The sequence below is a fragment of the Cheilinus undulatus genome, linkage group 15 (genome assembly GCF_018320785.1).
Source record: "Cheilinus undulatus linkage group 15, ASM1832078v1, whole genome shotgun sequence".
Lineage (NCBI taxonomy): Eukaryota > Metazoa > Chordata > Actinopteri > Labriformes > Labridae > Cheilinus > Cheilinus undulatus.
Genome location: NC_054879.1, coordinates 29465507 through 29486379, shown reverse-complemented (window position 1 = coordinate 29486379; position 20873 = coordinate 29465507). Strand labels below are relative to the sequence as shown.

The 20873-nt window shown below is 38.9% G+C and overlaps 1 protein-coding gene across 1 annotated transcript in view; it reads left to right on the top strand.

The window, feature by feature from the left end:
* pdia5 (protein disulfide isomerase family A, member 5) overlaps positions 1–20873 on the top strand; it is a 114447-nt gene that overhangs the window by 24512 nt on the left and 69062 nt on the right. Inside the window, exons 3-6 of the mRNA XM_041807244.1 lie at positions 1845–1932; positions 13759–13842; positions 13993–14038; positions 18216–18308. Of these exons, the coding sequence (XP_041663178.1) occupies positions 1845–1932; positions 13759–13842; positions 13993–14038; positions 18216–18308 (311 nt within the window). The remainder of the gene's footprint in view (positions 1–1844; positions 1933–13758; positions 13843–13992; positions 14039–18215; positions 18309–20873) is intronic.

Sequence of the window (20873 nt, the reverse complement as noted above, 5' to 3'; positions counted from 1 at the left end):
CAGGCATGCCTATTAACGCTCTCTTTTCACACAGGTTTTCTTTCTTGCTTCTTTAATTTCTCTCTTCACTTACCAATTATCTGACCAGGACTGGCTGCACCACATTCACCCCCCCTCATAAGTAAAGACAGTCACCCCCTGACCCTCCCATCAGCAGTGTCTGACCTTCTGCAGTCATTTGGATCCCTGTTGGGATTTGCTTTGGTTTGTGTTCATCAAACTCAGACTTGTGAGAAAATCCACCAGACAGTAGCTGCTTGTTTCCTGCTCCAAATATTAATAAAATGACACTGAATTGTCAGATGTTTTTTGTAGCTAAGCCTGTACAAGGCAGCACCCTGGGGAGTCTTAGCAGTACCCCTAAATCTAAATATAGCCTTGGCCTGAAGGGTTGAGAGGAATTCTACTTTTCATGCAGTGAAAAAAAACAGTGGGTTTCAGGGGAAGTATAAAAATGATGCACTGAGCTACACAAGCTAGAATATTACATAAAGTTTACTCTCAGGAATTTCTTTTTCTAGCCTTATCAGAAAAAACAATGATATAACTGTGTGTTGTACCGTACTCAGTTTATTCCTCTTTCCAAACACAAAAAATACATACTACATAGTGATATGGGCAATATGTAGAGTTTAAAGATAGATCTATGTGTTTTCAAATGAGATGAAAGGTAAGACAATATTATTTACATTAATTATGTTTTATTTTTATTTTTATTTAACCTTTATTTAACCAGGTTAGTCTCATTGTCATTCAGTTATCAAATATTGCAGGCCAACTCCAACAGACTGATCATTAAAATTATTGAGATTTTGTTATTTTGAAACACAACCTCATTTATGAAAATATTCCTGTGTTTTTGAACAATTTAGATAGTTTGTCAGAGTTTGCATGTTGTATTTGATAATTTAAGAAAAAGTCTTGGTAAACATTGTCTTGTTTCTTTTTTGTTACTGTTATATCAAATAGTTTTCAACAGCATTTGATTTTAAATAGAATCATATCACTATCTATAATTCTGATATTGTGATATCTATTCATTTCTTTACATGGAGAATAGAGATACATATCACGTATACCCATCCAGCCAAAAAGTACCAAGATATGATTTTTGGTTCATATCTCCCAGTCCTTGTTCTGTGTTACACAAGTTCGAATATTTCACCAAGTTTATTTTACTCACAGCAATCTCCTTTTCTCACCATATCTGATAAAAATCAGTAATATTACTGTGTGTGTTGTTGTAGCTTGTACAGTTTATTACACACAAGATTCTTCTCTTCCCAAACACAAAAAGCAGACTGCACAGCTCAGCCATATTTTTCTCTCTGACATGGTAGATTGTGCAAAATCTCCAGTGGTCATGAACTCTCCGTGTTGTCCTTGAATGAGCTTGCACTCCATGTCCATCACCGCTCTGAATGTGGTAGAAAGCAGCATGCAGCGGGTAGAAACCATAGTGAGCACAACATACCTGCTGTGCCTTCCTCCTGTTAGCTGAAAAGTTGGTCTACTTTTGCAGTCTTTGTGTCACCTTATAATCCTCCCATCCCCTGCTTAGTCACACTATTGTGAGATGTTGAAAGCTGATGTAACTTAAACCCACTCCCTGAACCCATCTAGTGAGAGGTATTAGAAAGCGCTCTTCCATCACCCCTGCATCCCAAACTCAGTGATCTCTTTCTTCGCCACTTTGTTCTCCAGTACGACACTGAGCCGCACTGTAACTCAATTCCTCCTCACTGTGTTTGACATGACAGTGTCCTCTGTGTCTCCAGGCTCTTCTGAGCTATTGAGCACTTTTGCTAACAACTCTGACTGAGGTTTATTCTCTGTGTTTGCAGCTACATCAGGGGACTCTCACCTGAAACTGCTATCAGATGTGGCCCAGACAGTAAAGGGCCAAGGAACTATTGCATGGGTCAACTGTGGGTAAGTAATAGGGTAACTTTAAAAGAAAATCTACACACTCAAAAACATTCTTCTTTTTAGATGCCACCAAGTGACTACCGCTGTCATACAGCATAATGGCCTCTTTTGTGTAATGTATTTTTCTGACAGCAGTTATAAAGGCAGAGCAATTTAGTCCTCCCGAGAATGTTTCCTCTGCCATCCATCTACACGATTTATAGTTTCTCAATCGAGGTATAATGGCCTTGTACTGCTGGTTCTATGGTGCAGGCTTTATTTGACAGAAATCTCTTCACTTATTGAAGCCTTTAGCTGTAAGTGTTCTGTATTTATATGTGTTATAACATTTCCTCAGACAGTAAATGAATGGCCGTGAAAGTAAATGTTGAATGCTGTGTGGCCTTGTCTTAATATAATGAAAAATATCAGTGATAATGCTAAATACCAGGGCTATAAAACAACTTTGATATCATGAATAATTACAGAGTTTCGGTAGTCGTGATTTATAAAAAGAATTTTTATAATCACACATAAAATAAGTATTTTTTTAATTCTTCCGAATCAATTTCAGGTCTTTGTGGACAATGTGAAAGAATTCTTATCAGTGTCTTGATTTGGGATAAATAAGGTTGTCTGAATCGGAATCGGAATCAGTGAAAGCAAAGAAATGTGTTTAATGAACTTGACTTACAGATTAGTTATCTAAAAAGAGTGCAGCCAAAGGCACCGGTTTAGCTCAGTGGCTAGAAGAGGCACTCATATGCAGAGGCTAAAGTCCTCAACACACTGGTTACATGATCAATTCCCAGTCTTTGAATAAAGGCAAAAGCCCCCAAAATAATCTTAAATGATTACTTCCCCATGACTTAGAGGAGTGAGACACGATTTTCTCAAGACACTGATGCTTTTACTTGGTAACTCATATCATCTTAAGCTAAGTGTTAGTGTTGAGAGCCGTTTTGGTCTTAGACCAGTCTTGAGACCACGTTTTGAATATCTTGTCTCAGTCTCGGCGTGGCTGGACTCTGGATTTTCCATCAAGACCAGTCTTAATCAACCACACCTCTGTTTATTTACTCATGGTGGTGAGCTCGGACTTTGATTTTTTTGTTACTGAATTTGGTTCAGGAAGAGCAGATGATGTCATTTTCAGGTGAATTATTTCTGATTAATTAATTGCTGTAATTTAACTTAAAACAGCTGCTGTTGGGAAGCAGGTGGCAGGTGGTTAAAGGCGTTCCCCATGTATGCGGGCAGCCCGGGTTCGAATCCGGCCTGAGGCGCTTTACCGCATGTCTCTCCCCCACTCTTGACCCTGTTTCCGACTCTATCCACTGTCCTCCTCTATCTAATAAAGGCACAAAAATGCCCAAAAATAAATCTTTAAAAAAAAAAAAAAAGAAAAATACAGCTGCCGTTAGGTCACTGATTGTTAGCCTCCTTAGAAATCTATTTGAGCGCATTATATGTCAGACACCTGCAAAAACTCAGATCTTAACAAACCATCCTATTTCTAGTCAGAAATGCCTCTAAACACACACAAATCTAGATAAACATCTCATTTTCAGATATTTAAAACAGTTCCAGACTTGTCAGTGGATTTTCAATACAAGGATTGGTTTTGGACAAGATGTTAGTTGAACAAATTTGCTAAGATTTGAGGTTTTCGTATTCTGGTGCTTAGTAAACAGACTTTATCAGAAAGGGATTAGGACTGTTAAAAATGGATGGATGGATGGAAATGAACAATCGAAGTGCTTCATACACCATTAGACATATGTCATGGAATCTATTTAGTCAACCCCAAATTGGTCTGTCTGTTCGTACCCTGTACGGGGCCTCCTTCCAGTTTGATGCACCTGGAAGACCTCCACAAGGAAGCGAGGAGCCTCAACTGGCCCCCTTTTAGGCGAAGGAGCAGTTGTTCTTCCTCGAGAGCCTTTCGGATCTCCAGGCTCCTCACCCTACTTCTAAGGCTGTGCCTAGCCACCCTCCTGAGGAATCTCATCTCTACCACTTGAACCTGCAGTCTCATTATTTCAGTCATTACCCATAATTCATGACCATAGGTGAGGGTTGAAATGAAGATTGACTGGTAAATTGAGAGTTTTGCCTTCCTTCTTTACCACGACAGTATGTTACAGCGTCAGCAGTACTGCCGATGCTGCACCAAAGCGCCTGTTGATCTCGCAGTCCATTGTACCCTCACCCGTGAACAATACCCTGAGATACTGGAACTCCTTCTCTTGAGCCAAAGAGACCCTCCCCAGCTGGAAGGGGGCAATCCCCCATTTTCCAACAGAAAACCATGGCCTTGGACTTGAAGGTGCTCAAATTGGTGTCAAGGCTTAATATCTTTCATTAGATAATGATTAGATAATGATGGAAAAAGAACAAAAGTGAGTAAGAAAGTAAAATGGAAAATCTCAGTGAAAATATGTCTGATATTATAAACAGAATATTTCAGGTTTTTTAATGATACTTATATAAACCATGTAAATTTACGATCTACTTAAAGCTTTTACACACCGTTAAGGTTATTTCCCCATTTTTCATTCAAAGCAGATTAGTAAATCAAAACCAACAGCAGGAGTTCAATAAATAACATTGTTATTTGCAGCTTTAGTAATCCAGAAATTACTTCTCATTTTAATAACTGCATTTTTGTCCTGAATACCCTCAATTCCTTAAAGTAGAACAGTACATCTGTCATCTCTCATTCTTTCTTATGTCTGTCTACATCCTACACTGTGGATATGTTTGCATTTATCAAATGTTGGATACTCCAGAGATTCTGGCAAGTTATGGCCTCTAAGCACAACTAGCTTCACTCCCCTGTGACCTGACTTTGGATTGTAGTTCTATCTGCCCTTCCTCATGTTCGGTTCATCTTACATTCTTTTATACCTGTCAACTCATCAGCTACAAGAATCGTCTCCTTTACCAGAGGGGAAAGAAAGTATCATAAAACAGGAAACAGGAAGACAGTTACTCCCCTTTGGCTGCAATTGCTCATAGCAGCATTCACAATCTCTCTCAAGCTTATCCTGGATTGAAGACAAGGTGGATAGACAGGAAGAAAACTAAACTCAGAACAGTCTGGAGTTGAAAGAATTGTCAAAACAGTGTCCACGTTTCTCTTCAAAGACACTCCATGATACGATCCTCTTTACTGTTTACTTTTTGACTCGGATCCCTTTTTTGTCTGGGACAGTATGGTATTATCTCTCTCTTCCTCCTCCAACAACTCAAGCATGTAAGAGAGTGTAGTCACATTGAGCTGAGATTTATACGAGGCCAGATTCTTTCCAGGGGAGCTAGAGTGAGCCGGGTTCATCACTGCAGGACACGCAGGTCCAGTGCCAGGCTCTGTGGCAAAGCATTGTGCTATTTGGCGTTTTTCTCAACCATCTCAAGCAAGTCGGCTCCAAATCGAAGCTCCAGCTGCGACCTCATGGTGGACAGAGGGAGAGAGAGAGCTGAGCCCATATCACAGCGTGAGAACAAGCAGGCTTGCCAAGAAAAGAGGGCCACTAAGGCCAGAATGACACACTTTGAACAGATGACAGGGACCTGAGTGTTGGCCAACAGGGATCTACCAAAGGGATGGATGATCTCATACCGGAAGGAAGTGCAGGTCTGTGCTGCACTGCTCCCATTCATTATGAACAGACACAGAACATGGTAGGAAACATGGCCTGGATGAATTGGACCAGTAGAGGACAAACAAGGCCAACACAGATTAGGATTTGTCTTTTAACAGAGTAATAATTGAATAGCATGCAGGGCTCATCCTCTTTGCCTGATGAATCCATAAATAATCCTTTACCAGAGGGACTCTGTTGACTTTGACCTGTTGCAAATTTGGCTCCATTTTTCTCTTTCTTCCAACTTCAAGAAGTGATCTTTAGGATTAACATCAAAATAGATTAAATAAAAACGTCTCTGTCTACTGCCAAGAGAGCACCATGATTAGGCTGCAGAATAATGCAAATGGTGACACTCATGGAAAAGTTCACAACAGAGAATGGTAACTGATTCGTTTCCATCCACCAGCGCTTATTCCATTGGAAGAGAAAGAAAACTTAGCTTAGCTTTTGATGCAGTGATATTTGGTGAATCAAATGTTTTTTTACTGCTCGCAATATTTAATACTGTGTGAAGCCACGGTATACCAGCAGTCCTGTATTTATCAAACACTTAGAACTCTTTGGATCAGAAGTTATACTTTGTCTTTCAGAGTAACTAATAAAAAGCTAAATTCAGAAAGGGCCAATAAAAATAAAGACAGTCAAAGAGGGCAAGCATATCTCGTCTATTCATAGATAAAACATTTTCATTTCACCTTCTGACTCACATTTTCCACACGATCTGTTTTCTGCAGGCACTTTGGAGCTGATTGCACCATCAATGTTTGTGTTATCGCAGCAACCACCACAATCAATCACAGGCACATGCCAGATTTTAAGCTAACACAAGAAACTCATGACCTTCTAAAAGGATAAGAGATCCTTCACCCCACTTAGGCCCTTGATATTTTCCCCCACAAGTTAAATGTGCAGACCCATGGACAGCAGAAGGCGAGCACTTTGTCTGGGTTGTCAAGTGGGAACCCCCCTTTGCTGTTGTTTCTTAAAGCACAGATTTACTAATGGGGGAGATTAGCTTGTCATAATACTAGTAAGTAGGGCTGTAGTCAACCAAAGAAAATCTTGGTCGACCAAATTACACCCACATACCAATCAATCAATTGGCTGTGCAGGTGAAAAAAAAAAAGGGAATCAGCTTAATCTATAACAGACTCTTCATTACACCCTCTGATAGTCTAACTTTGTGAGGTACTATTGATTATTTTTATCCTCATGTTGTACTAAAATAACAGCTGACTCGGAGATGATCAGCGTGCACCTGCCTTTAATCATATTATTTCTGTGATCAAGGAACAATAACTTTTTGGCATCATAGCCTACAAAATATCCTCAGACAATTGTTTGTATCAACTTAGAATGATAACTATTATCAGGATCACTTGTTGCAGCTGGTACTGTGTCATTTATGAGCATATATCAGACCACATGCAGTGTTTATTTACTGAGGCGAAGGGAGAAAAATCTGCTGGTCGGGACATAATGACAAAGAGACAGATGGGTTCGCGCAGATAAAGGCATAATGAGGAAGTTTCTCCCAGACAAATTCATCGGATTAAGAGCAGCTGCTAGAATGCCATTACAAAGCAGCAAACAGGTATTTGAAGCTGCTGGTGCCTCTGTAGTCCCACGAACCTCAAGGTATAGGATTCTCCAGAGACTTGCAGTCGTGCATAAACCGACTATTCGGCCACCCCTAACCAATGCTCACAAGCAGAAACGGTTGCAGTGGGCCAAGAAATTCATGAAGACTCATTTTCAAACAGTCTAGTTTCAAAGAAAACACAAAGCACAGACTGCTGTTCTTATATACCATCACTATATCAACATTATGTCAATAGAAGTATCTAAAGGACAGCAAGTCAACCCTGAAAAGTTCTGTACATTCATTTTAATTCAATTCGAACACTAACAGAGACTGTTAGAGTTGTGCTTCTGAGTAGCCTAAAAAAACAATAAGGCATGATGGACAGACTAACCCTTGCAGTATGGATGCGGCGACAATGTTCATAGGGCATGTCATGGACATTTCCTGTAGATTCACAGCTGGTTGAAAATCAGTAAATTTGCATTTGTTAGTCCTATGACATCTCCAGAGGGCTGAGCAGTGATCTCCAGTGTCCCAGAGCCACTGGAGATCACTGTTCAGCCCTCTGACGGTGCCATGGGACCAACTTAACAAACTACTGGCAAAAGGGGTTAAGCACTACTCCACTATGCTCAACTTGAGACGCACACAGTGGGTTGCCTTCAGCACGTCAAGCTGAACAGAGCAGATCCATTGAAACTGTAAGTCAGACCTGGGAACATACAGAGCATCTGGTCATGGTCAAAGAAAACACAAAGCACAGACTGCTGTTCTTATATACCATCACTGTATCAATATTATGTCAATAGAAGTATCTAAAGGACAGGAAATCAACCCTGAAAGTTTTATACATTCATTTTAATTCAATTCGAACGCTAACAGGGACTCAAGGTCCAGTTAAAAAAGGACAGCACAATGCATACATGCTTTATAAAAGATGTGTCTCATGAACAGAAAAAGCAGAGGAGGTTTCACTTTCCAAGCTGCACATATGCATTGGAAACGTCAGTGTTTTTTTTGCAGCATTTACTGTGTGGGAGTACGCCAGCAAAAAGAAATCTCCCAGTACTGGCTGCCTTGAACTAATATTTTTGTAGCTGTAGTATTGGCACAGTTAAAAATGTTTGTATTTTATTAAATTAAATCAATGTTAAGGAATTTGGTATTGTGACAACCCTAAGAACTTCTTAACTAAACATTGTTTCTTAATCCAAACTATATAAGACAGGAAAATACTTTTTCTATATCTACATAGGGGTGTAAAGGTACGTGTATTTGTACCGACAGAAAACCAGAGCGCAACTCACTGTCACACTGTCCTGGCAACCACAAAACCACAGCAAACGACAGCAACAGCCTGAATATTCCCAGATAAAAGTGTCCTGTTTAGGAACACTTTGTTTCTTATCACTGGTGCTCTGGCTCTGTGAATCAAATTAATTCTACCTTCAACTGTCAGCCTCGGAGCAGAGGGAGAGGGACTCCATCATGTCTGCAGCTGTGTCATAGGTAAAGTTATCCTCAGATTTCATGCGGCTCTAATCTCTTTATCCACCAAGATGGGCTGTGAGAAATTCTCCCAAACTTAGTAGTAGGGCCCATTGATTAAAAAAGTAATCCAGTGCTGAAGTCCGTGTTGAAATCGGCAGGATAGATGGTAATCAGCATACTTATAACAAGCTAACTCGGGGTTGTGTGGTGATGTGTTCAAGTTGGCTGGGAAATTTTAGCATTTAAAGAATGGGTATAAATATGTCAATTAAAATAGTAATTCAAATATTTATTATTTATTAGTATTTTTAATCATTGAAGAACTTTTGGAAGGAGGTTGCAGCATTGTTAATAATTTAAATGTAATTTATTCAGCCAAAAAACAATTGTATTTATTTGCTTCAATTACTGAACCGAAAATGTACCAAACCTTGACTTCAAAACCGAGGTACGACCGAACCGAAATTTTTCTGTACCGTTACACCCCTAGTATCTACTGTACATTCACAGCTTAGCTCATCACCACATTTATCATTTTCTCCATTCAGCCTCCTTCTCCTTTCGGTGTCCCTCTCACATCAGCCTCTTTTCATACTTTACTTCATGGCCATGAACCTCCTGCTTACTGCAGCTTTGAAGGCTTTGGAGCTGACGCATTAACTGGCCTTAACCCACAGATGAATGTACAACACATATGCTGATCCAGTGGACAGCCCTCCAGAGATATGCCATTCATGACTACTGGTCTTTTTGTGAATTAAACATTAGTTGCTGAGTCATACTGATGTTCCTCAATCTGTATTTGTTGTGTGATTGAATAGTTCTGCTGTCGCATCAATCGATTCACATTAAGTTCAGTTCTGAAATAAAGGAAATTAAGTTTTTTTCCTCTGAGTCAGTTTTTCGGTGTATGTGTGACCAGATGAGTAAAAGACTGAATGCTAAAGTTCGTTATTCTATGGGTCTCTACTCACATGGGTCACCTTTTCAGTCCTCTGAAAAGTATCACCAACCAATACCTGCAGTGCCTGGTGGTTTTTTGTGCTGAATGAGCTCTGTTCCTTTTCCAACATTTTACTTCTCCATTTTCATATACGTCTAGAAGAGAAAGTTTGTGTCAGAAATATTAAAGCAACTAACACAAGAATTTCTCTGTTTTAGCCAAGAATATAAAACACTCAAGCTGCAGAAGTCTGTGAATATACCGCATACTGTATCAAAGTAAAATGAAACATTAGGGGAGACAGTCTTCAGAAAAATTTTATGAAGCAGAAGTTTTATAAAAAAGATTATTTTCATTCATTTATTTTTTGAGTAATTTTGCAGGAGAATGTTGATGGCTCCTCCAGGCATGTTTCAAAAGGATCTTAATGAGTTCTCAAGTTGAGGGCCTATATTTATTTTCATCTTCAGCTGTCAAAAAAAAAAAAAAAAAACCCAAAAACAACAGCAGACCTCAAAAACTACAGAAAATGTATTTTCCTCTTGTATTCTTTGGCAGTAAGCCTTGTCATAAAAAGTTAATAGTAAAATTACAGCAGAACTTATACAAAAATATTTAGAAGAGAAGTAAATCTGTGTGCAGAGCAGCTCAGTTAAACCGTATAAATCTGTCTAGTTATCTTGCTAGCTGTTATACCTACCCATTCACTACACATTTACGCACCAAGGTGTCCAGATTAATCACAAGTGTTAACACTAATAGTCCTAACGCAAACATTTAAACTTAAATTTGCTTTACGTTTAGATTTCACAACTACCTATAAAGCCCAAAAACAAACTGGCGAAGACGGTCGTGCTGTGTCATGTGGTGCACCTCAATTGCCGTCCTTAGCTCACACTGACAACAGCATGTCAACACTCAAACTCCCCACAAGTCACTGCTAGGCCAGGTGATTGATACCAGAGGTGTGAACCCACTCGGGGTCTCATCTCCCCTCTCCTCCTCGCCTCACTGGGTGAGTGAAAAAACAATAAGAGCAGTGGTATTTCACCAGCAGCCAAGGTCTCCCACGTATTCTACACCTTCTGCAGCTAAATTTCTTTTCTGTGCTCTTAAACAGAGCTGCTTCAGAGATGGACAACAACAGTTCTCTCAGCAAAGCACTCCGACGGTGCAGCCAGTCGTGCTGGAGACAGAACAGTGGTTTAAAATACTGCATCATGTACTGTGTCTGGCTGCCGCTAGTGTGAGTTTGTTCATAGAAAATAAAGGGGCCAATGATTGAACTGACTGCAATTAAAAAATAAATAAATTAAACCTTCACAACAAAACTTGCAAAGCTTGCATGTATACTTTTTACAACTTTGCCTTATGACGTTGGTCTTTTGTCAGACACAACTGTGAATGAAGACACTCATGTCCATTTCCAGAGACGCGTACTGTCTTATCAGACAATATTAGACTGTTAACTGTCAAAGTGTTCTGAGCTTGGCTCCTTGATTAAAGTATGTGTCCCATGTAAACAGGCTATAGCCCCTCCTCGGCCATTTACCATGTAACCCTCAATGCTCTTTTCCCTGTTTCTCACTCTATCCATCCTTTCTTTTGAATAAAGACATGAATAGTCAATGAGAGAAGTGAAACATTAATGCCATTTTTCCCAATAGTCAAATTAAATGCATCCATTAAAATATTGCAAAGTCAGATCAATAGCTCTTTCTTCTGAAGCCTGTGCTTTTTAACATGTGCTGTTTTAGCTGTGTATGTAGTAGATTGCATTTCCACAGGATTTCTCAAATACCCAAAATGTTGAAAATGTAATTTCTTAAAGTCTACTTGATGAAATCGACATTTTAGTGTTTTGGGTTCCTCTTGCCTTTTTGTGACATGTGGAAGTGTTTCAAGGAGAAAAAATCTGATGCCTGGTTTTGGGCCGGATGACTGCGCGCCATCTCCAAATGCGTGTCGAGGTCACATCTGCTCCTGGTGTCCCCCCGACTGGTGCCATCTGCCTTCATGAGTCAGCAGAATATGGCATTCGGCACACAGTCATTACCTGAGATACTGTCTGTCAACACATGCACACACTGGTTCACTCTTATTCATAAGACACATACCCTCTACATACATCCGGCTTGCTGTGGGACTTGAAGCCATAATTAAATTCCACCTCTTTGAATATGTGAGCGTCAGGCACTTTCCATCTCTCTCTCTCCGCTAATGTATGCGTATTCTTTTTGAGCTTCATTGCAGGAGAGAAAGAGTACTTCATGTTGGTGATTATGTCTCACTGTGGCATGTGTGAAGTACATGTAGGTGGTTAGATGCATATTTATGTTCTTTCAACTGCAGCTTCTTTCAATTACAGGATAAGCCTCTCGAATTACAAAGAATTCTATAAACCAAGCAGTACATAAAAGTGTAGCCAGGAATTTATGCTCACTCTATATGTATTTGTTTGTGTGTGTTTATTATTGGACTGTGCATTTGGTTAGATTAATCATACAAAATGTTATTACGGTTATATATTTGTGCAGCTTCTGTTGTCCCCCTTTTTCCAACAGAGGCTTCAAAGACATTTTAACTACAATCATGTGTGCCCAGTGTAATCTTTTTTAATTTAAAACAAACAATAGAAACTTTTCCCTAATAAGAACACCCGTACACACACATTGTGGCCTCATCCCAATGTTTTTGGCCTGCTGACACATACCTAACCGACCACCTGGCCTTCACTTGCCTCAGCCCAAATAGCACTGCCAAATTGAACAGACCCAGGCTCTGTGTATGTAAGCTCCAGGTATTGACAATACTGATTCTATCTACCCTACTGAATGACATCCAGGAACTCCACAGCATAGCTGTGAAACTAGCAAGATCCAACACATTGTCAGGTTAAATGGGGTTCTCCTTTCACTGGTATTTTGTGAAGTTCACCTCTACCAGGCTCCAGTTAGCTCTGGCATCCCAGAACCAGCCCCTCCCATTTAGCCTCTCACTACCCATCAGAGCCACCCATAGAGATTCATTGTGCTAATATTTGCATACAAACACAATTACCCTTTATGCCAATATTACAAAAGGACTAGCACAGAGAAAAGAGTCTGTAGAAATAAGTGAGAAAAAGAACAGGATGGCCGAAACAGAGTGAGAAGCCTGTTAAGGCTAAAGCTCACCCTTGCCAGATGTGACTTTATACACTGCCTCCATTATGTTCCCATTTTTCAAGGGGGAATAGCAGAACAGATAAAGCAGAGCAAGGGTAAAAAGCCTGTTTGGGCTTGAGTTTACACCTGCCAGTTTAGGGCTGTATTCGCTGCGCCCTCCTAGTCACTCATTTTTTATGAGAAAGAGAGCAGAGAAAAATAAAGAGGGGTTGTGGCAAAGAGGACATAAAGCAGAGCTAAAGTGTGGCACCTGTTTGGGCTCAACCTCAGCCCTGCAAGTGTAGGGCTATGGTACTACCTCCCCCTTGTCCCCCATTTTCATGACAAAAAAAGAGGTTCAAAAAAACAAACCCAAAAATGTGTTAAAGAGGACAGGGAAGACAAAGCTAGTTTGAGAAGCCTGTGTGGGCTTGAGCTCATTTCTGCAAGTTTAGTGTTGTATATGCCACCTCCCCCTCATCTCCTATTTTCATGAGGGGTGAACGGAGGAAAGCAAGGCTTGAGCTCAACTGGCAAGTTTAGGGCTTTATGCCCTTCATCCTACCCCTCTTACAATTTTCATGGGGATTGAAAAATTGTGATCAAGTTGATAACACAAACAACAAATAAGTTGATGTTGGTTACACTTAACAAGTACAAAAAATGTGCTGAGACATATTACAGATTCTTGAACACCTACACCAACTAATTCTGCTACATTTGAACTATATCCTCATGTTAATAATGAATGTTTTAATTTGAATTTAGATTTATCCTTTATCCAGGGAATAAGCTCTAAAGGTTTCTATAATGACCTATGCCTTTGATTAAGCCTTGCTCACTCAGTCACTGTTAAGTTTTCTTCCTCTGTGTTTAAGTTTAAGTTAAGGAGAAAGATGGTTTACAAGTTTAGGTTTTCGAAAATAGTTGGCTTTATAAACTGTTTCTGATAATTATATTTTTATTGACATGAATCATTCATTTTTCCCCTTTCCAAAGTCATTTATTTTCTTCTGCTTGTCTCCCTTTCAGAGATTCAGAGGGCCGTAAGCTCTGTAAGAAGGTAAAGGTTGACCCAAGCTCCAAACGTGAAGGAGCAGAGCTGTTGCATTACAAGTGAGTAACCAGAATACCTCAGCTTGCTGTCAGACAGTTTTTTACACATCACTGCTCTCTGGAAAGTAATACCTTGTTTGCAGCTTAAGAAGCATGTTGTTTGCAGTTTACTTCCAGTGTTGTGAGCACTGTGCTTGGTATGTCTTGCAGAGATGGGACATTTCACACTGAGTACAACAGACCAGCTACCTTTAAGGTGAGTGCACAGATCCTGTGTTCTTCACGTCAGCTTTCAGAGCTTTCAGTTCAGTTGTACACAGTTGTTTTCTGTTCTTTCAAGTATTTAATGCATCTTTATGTTATGGTATATTGCCATTTATGTAGATGTTAAGATGTTTTTAGAACACAGATTTGTCAGCTTTGATGGTAGTGAAAGCAAGATTGAAATCAATATCGTATCATTTTAGCATTCTATAGTATATGAATACTATATATGCGTTTATGACATGTTTACTCCCTGAAATCATCCTGGGTTGGTTTTCAGAATGGTGGGCCATCCCTTTCAATAATAAACCATAAATCCTTTAGACACAAATTTTCATGAATTGGTTGTGGTGAATTTACAAAATGAGTCTAACTGTAATGAATTAGAGCATACTTAATTTGTTGGTTACAGCATTTAATTAAGTCATATTTTCCAACTTTCTTCTCTTTCAGTATAAGAAACAAAAACCAGGAAAACTTGAAATTTAATAATTCATGAGGTGTTTTTGGATTAAGATATAAACCAGAACTGACTTTTCTGTTTGCTTCATTTGAGTTTTAAAAACCAATCAAAAGAAAAGCTTGGAGCTATATATTTTTTTACGTTGTTATTATTTGATTGTTTTGTTTAATTGCATTTTGCCCATATTTCTTTCCCTGACAGATGCAAAAGCCTCTGCAGCAATAAAACAGCCAATGTCTCAGTCCAAACCATTACCAAGTCAAACTGACAATAATATAATGATCATTTAATATTCCACCCATGTCTACGCTGTCATTGTTATAGACCCGCTGAATGAAACACATCCTGCTGTTGCCTCCGCAGACATATGGTTCATTATATTTACATGGAGCTTTACCAAGCCCATTACCAAATGCCTAAACGTATCAAAATAGCTCTGACACCTCTTTGATGCATGAACATGTTGCCCTCTATGAGCCTCCACCTGGCACAGCCTGCAGTGTTGTATGTACTAAATTTAGCCGAGATTGCTTCAATGCTGTAGTAAATCATCTTCAGTCACTGCAGTGTTTAAAAGAGCATTTTGTGCAGGTGACAACCAGAAATGAGTTTAAGGCTTGGTAGTAATACAGTATTCTTGGGTATTTTAAAATAGCTGTTGTATCCCTTGCCTGCATCATTGAAAATGCTGAAAACATATGAAGCCAGAGCTCCTGTAAATGATGTAGGCTTCATTTGTCAAATAAAAAAACTGTCAACAAAGGACTCACTATTTAACACGCTCATACTTATGCATCATGTGAATGCACCACACTATTGCACCGTGCTGTGGTCTCCCCTGATGTCAAACTGCAATGGTCATTACTTGTTGTATGATTATCAGCAAGATACAAATAACAAATGTTTTTTTTTTTTCCTGGGGACAAATCAATGATGAGAAATTACATGAAATGCTATAAAACTCAGCACATGTCTCACCATTGTTGTGCATGCATTGAGCAGTCTTGTAGGACTTAATTAGAAAAAACAAAGATGTGTTATCCTCATGTCAGACAGCAGCATAACAGGTTCAAATGCACTAGATGCAGGGCAGTGGTAATAGTGTTTGATTCCTGTTTTTAAAACAACTTCATGAAAGAAAAGAGGACACGTGCCATTTTGCACAGAGGGAGAGAAAAACGTGACTAAATTTCATGTGATCATTTGTCTAATCTAACTCTATTTACCAGTGAAGTGTAACCCGACATCCATTGCATGAAATATTTTTCACATCTATTTTGGAAACCCTCCATGTAAAGTTCCCATACAAATTCACAGAACGTGATTGGACAATTGGCCAATAAGAGCGACAAGACAAAATGAGGTTATACACTTGCACAGCTTTAGTAAATATAAGCTTGGCAGGCAGGTGCTGTACACAGCAAAACTGGAGTGTTCCTCGGTTTTAAACATTTCGTTTAAATTGATTGAATCTTTCAAGTGTAACTTTCACTCTATTCTGAGGGAACCGGCTTTCAGTGTTGGAGCTATTTGACACTGTTGATCCATTCAGTGTTAATTTAACTTTGTAGAGTCAATTTATCTAAGCTACGCCCAGTGACTTTTCAAAATCGTGGGGTGGCTGGGGGGGCGCACAGATGGTCAAGCGGTCTAAGGCTCCGCCCATGTATGCAGGCGGCCCGGGTTCAAATTTGGCCTGTGGCCCTTTGCCACATGTCTCTCCCATTTCCAACTCTATCTTCTGTCCACCTCTATAGAACACAGGCACAAAAAGCTCAAAAATAAATCTTAAAAAAAAGAAAAAAACATCTTGGGGGGCCGGAGTTTTCCCATCATGCCCATTGGAAGAGTTTCTAGTTGTTGCTTGTTGTACAGTTATCACAGCTGGGATTTCCTTTGCTCATATTTCTGGTAAATAATTATTTTTGATGTTAGACGCTTTTGTAACATGAGTGAAGTTATCCACTAAGTTGGTCTACAATAAAGAGGGGAGCGCTGACTTACTATTGCTACAACAATAGAATTGGAGTACAATTAAACCCTGCATGTAGCTACCGCCACGTTCTCCTCAAATCACAGTGATTGGTACAATCCGTTATCAGGCCTGGCAAAATCATTTTAGATTTTGCCAGGCCTGATCAGGTCTTACCTGATGGTCTAACAGGGTCCCCTTTTTAACCATAAACCTTAACTGTCAACTGCATTTCACCAGAAATAGAAAAAAAAAAACTTAGCACTGATGATAAATGAATTTGACATTTAAAAAGTTAAAAGATAAGTTTAAATGCTCACAATCTGAGAAAAGTAAATTTATTAGTCAAAAAGGTCAAAACATGAAATTGAAAATGTTTTTAGGCAAATACAATAGAAAGTCAAAATCATGAGTTTAAAAGGCCAAAATATGAAATAAAGTTTGTAATCACGAAATTAAAAGTCAAAATATGATTTAAAATTTTAAATTGTAGGTCTAAAAGGTCAAACTATGGGATTTTGAAGTCAAAGTTTGAAGTTGAAAATATGAGAGAGAATACCAGTTAACTGGTTAAAAATGTCAATTTCTGAATTTAAAAAATCAGTATTATGAATTTTAAAGATCAAAATATTATGTGGGAAGTCAGAATTACGAGTTGAAATGCACAAAGTACAAAATAAAAAGTAAAAATCCTAAGATTGAGTTCTAATTATATGACGCAAAATTGAAATTATGAAATTAATACACAAATGAATTTATTTTCCCACATTCCTGCCTTCTGATCTAAGTATTTTTACTCGTTACTTTTTCAGATTTTATGACTTAACAAGGATATCTTGAATCATCAAGGATACGTTTACATTTTTATACGTCTGCAGACCTCATACTGATGGGCCAGTTATAACAGAAATATGAGATGATCTTGCGGGCTAGATTTAACTGTTCCACGTTCTGGATTTGGCACCCAGGCCTTCAGTTTGACTCCCCTGCCTTTGACCTTGTGAAGGCATGGGCTCTGTTTTAAAGGTGCCATCTGGGCATGTTGGAAGGTGATTGGTCACAATGGCCTCTTGTTTTATGTGATATTTTTATTTTCAAAATCAAGTGGTGGTGATACCATGTACTGTGGGAAAATTTGGAGCAGGATTAATGTAATGAAAATTGGCTATCACCCAATCCTGGATGAGTCATGGTTTTCAAGTATTCAAACGGTCAATGAATGAAAATCAAAGGTGTCATGCTTCTATCTGATCTTTTTACCAGCACCTGGTTGTAACTAGTGGTACTACTACCAGACCATGGCTGTAGTGCATCTGAGAGCAGTGTTTGTTAACCACCATTTAATAACTAAGGAAGAATTATTGTTACATGAGACAACTGTAAAATTACAAACTTTAGGAATGCAGAGCCCTGACTTTGCAGTTCTTAATTTAAGCAACAATCCCTTTAATTAAACATTATGTTAATTATCAGCTAAACACTTGGTTTGCATAGTATTTGTAAGTACAAAATAGCCTCTTGAGTTAAAATGACCACGACTGAAATGTTAATCTGTTAGCCTGTAATGTCAATTACCTTTAATACTAGCAAATGAACTAAAATCCCTGTCCGTCAGAGAGAAATTTTGTATTTTCTTTGATTCTTACTTTTAAATAACTCTTTTCCTTTAAATGCACATCGTCAGTGACGACTCATTTCATGATCTTACTTTTCTTTCCTTTTGCTTCCTTTCAGTCCATGGTAGCGTTTTTGAAAGACCCATCAGGCCCCCCACTGTGGGAAGAAAATCCTGAGGCAAAAGATGTCGTCCACATAGAGACAGAAAAAGTAAGTAGTGATTCAAACATACCTTTTGAGCTTTTAATACATTATGGAGAAGCTTTCAAGGCACTGTGAGTTTGAGGCATCAAGAATATTATTTTTGATGTAGAGCAAGAAAGCAATAAATGTGACAAAGGGTTCTCTTTACTCTGCACCATGTTGAGGTTTTGATGAACAGCGTTTACACAGCAGGATGTCCATCGCTGTAACACAAACCTCACTCATGAAAGAAAAGTATCAGGGCTGTATCATCAAAGAGCTGCTCGGCATTCACATGGAGCTTGTATTAAAACCCTCTCAGCCTGTTCTCACATGGCCCTGACAGCCTATGACACTCATAGATATATGCAGCTTTTTGAAAAGCCTTTTGATTTAATGAAGAGCAGCCCTGCCTCTTTTCACCTGCTCATCCACACATGCCCCGAGGCTTGTTGAAGGTGTCAACAAAAGATAATGCTGAATAAGGTTTTTCTAGGAAGTAGCTGAGCTCATTAAGATAAGGATGAGAATCTGGTATGAGGGCTGATCTACATGCTGCCCACTGGAAAGAGTAATTTTTTTTACATTTGCTGATGTGACAACACAATTTTTCAAATTGTTCTCCTTAACTGTGTTTTGCTGTTCAGGCGTGAACTCTTGCCTACATTGCTCAACACTGCCCCCATGATTAGCAGTGGTTTTGCAATGTTTGTCAATACCCGTAAGCTTTAAGATTATGTACAGAAAATACGAACGAAAAGAACACAGAGTACAAACAGAAAGCCCCAATCATAGCCGTATAATTTTCAAATGGAGTGCATACAAGAGCCCTAAGGGCGTTTTCACATTAGGCACTATTATTTCATACCCTACCTAGGTATGATTATGGGATGTGATTTGTCTGCTTTTACATTAGTAACATCATTCTGAGCCTAAAAATTAGAAAATCATGTAAAGGTTCATCTTTCCTATGATTTATTTCAAAAAGTTAAATTTCCATAGATTCAAGACTCATCTCACAGAAATTGAAATATTTTAAGATTTCTTTGTTTTGATCTTGATGATTACAGCTTACAGCTCATGAAAATTAAAAATCCACCATCTTAAAATAGTGAAGTATTGTGGAAAAATCAAATGTGCATTCATTCTCTCACTCTGGTTTAGTTCATGCAATCACAATCATGGTGAAGACTGCTGACCTGACTATTGCCTAGAGGGCAATCATTGACATGCTTCACAAGGAGGGTAAGCCACAGAAGGTCACTCCTGAAAGGGCAGGCTGTTTTCAGAAGCTGTATTACAGCATGTTCATGGAAAGTTGACTAGAAGGGAAAATGTGCTTAATTAACAGGGATGAGCTCAGCCCTCAGAGGATTGTTAAAGAAGATTCAAGAACTTAGGGGAGCTTCTTATGGAGTGGACTGAGACTGGTCCAGGAAATGGGCTACAAGTGTCGTGATCCTTGTGTCAAGCCACTCCTGAACCACAGGCAGTGGAATCCAATCCTGAGTGTAATCCTTTTCACCTGTGGCTTAGAAAAAAAAACTGGTCCATTGCTCAGTAGTTCAAAGTACTTTTTTCGGATTAAACTAAATTTTGCTTTTCATTTAGAAATCAGAGTCCCAGAGTCTCTGCGGAAGATCTTCCATCTATGAGAAGCTTTTTGGAGATACTGATTTCCTTTTCTAGCATGACTTTGCAACTGCCCACAGTGAAGCCAAAACTACCAGAAACTGGTTTCCTGACTGTGCTATGACTGTGTTTGATTGGTCAGTCAACTGGTCTGACCTGAACCCCATAGAGAATCTCTAGGGAAATGTCAAGAGGAAGATCAGACTCAACAATGCAAACGAGCTGAAGGCTGCTATCAGAGGAACCTGGGCTGCATAACATCTCAGCAGTGCCACGGACTGTTTGACTCCATGCTACATTTCATGGATGCAGTAATCCAACAAAGTACTTAATGCATAAATGATCATAATTTCCCAGAAGGTCAGCATTTCTGTATTATAAATCCTTTTTTGGGACTGATGTTTGGCAATATTCTAGTATTTTGAGATAATGGATTTTTGTGAGCTGGAGTCATGATCATGAACATTAAAAAAAAGGTCTTATAATATTAACTTTGATGATGATGACTCTAGAATATATGGATTTTTCATATCTTGGAACCTTTTTATGATCTCATTTCTTTTGATGCACCTGTGTATTTTGTCTGATTCAGTAGGTGGCATCATGCGTGCAGTATGTTCTCAAATCTGACAACAATGGCAACCACCCAGGTCCACACTTGTTTATGCTCTGTTTGGACAAAGGAGTCCATCCTGTAGACTACTTTTAGTGTTTTCAACATTTTTGGATGTTAACACTGAAACCCTCTTTAAACTTCCACACCTATCCTTCAGCTTACACAAAATGGGACTGTGCTTTAAGGATATGACAGTTTTGAATCAATAACCCTTAGTTTAAGATTGTATCAAATTTAAAGTCAAACAAAAACACTTTTAAATACAAAATATTGGAATTTCACAATGGGGAGATTAATCACAATTAATCTACAGCAATTCTGAGATTAAATGCGATCTTGTTCAG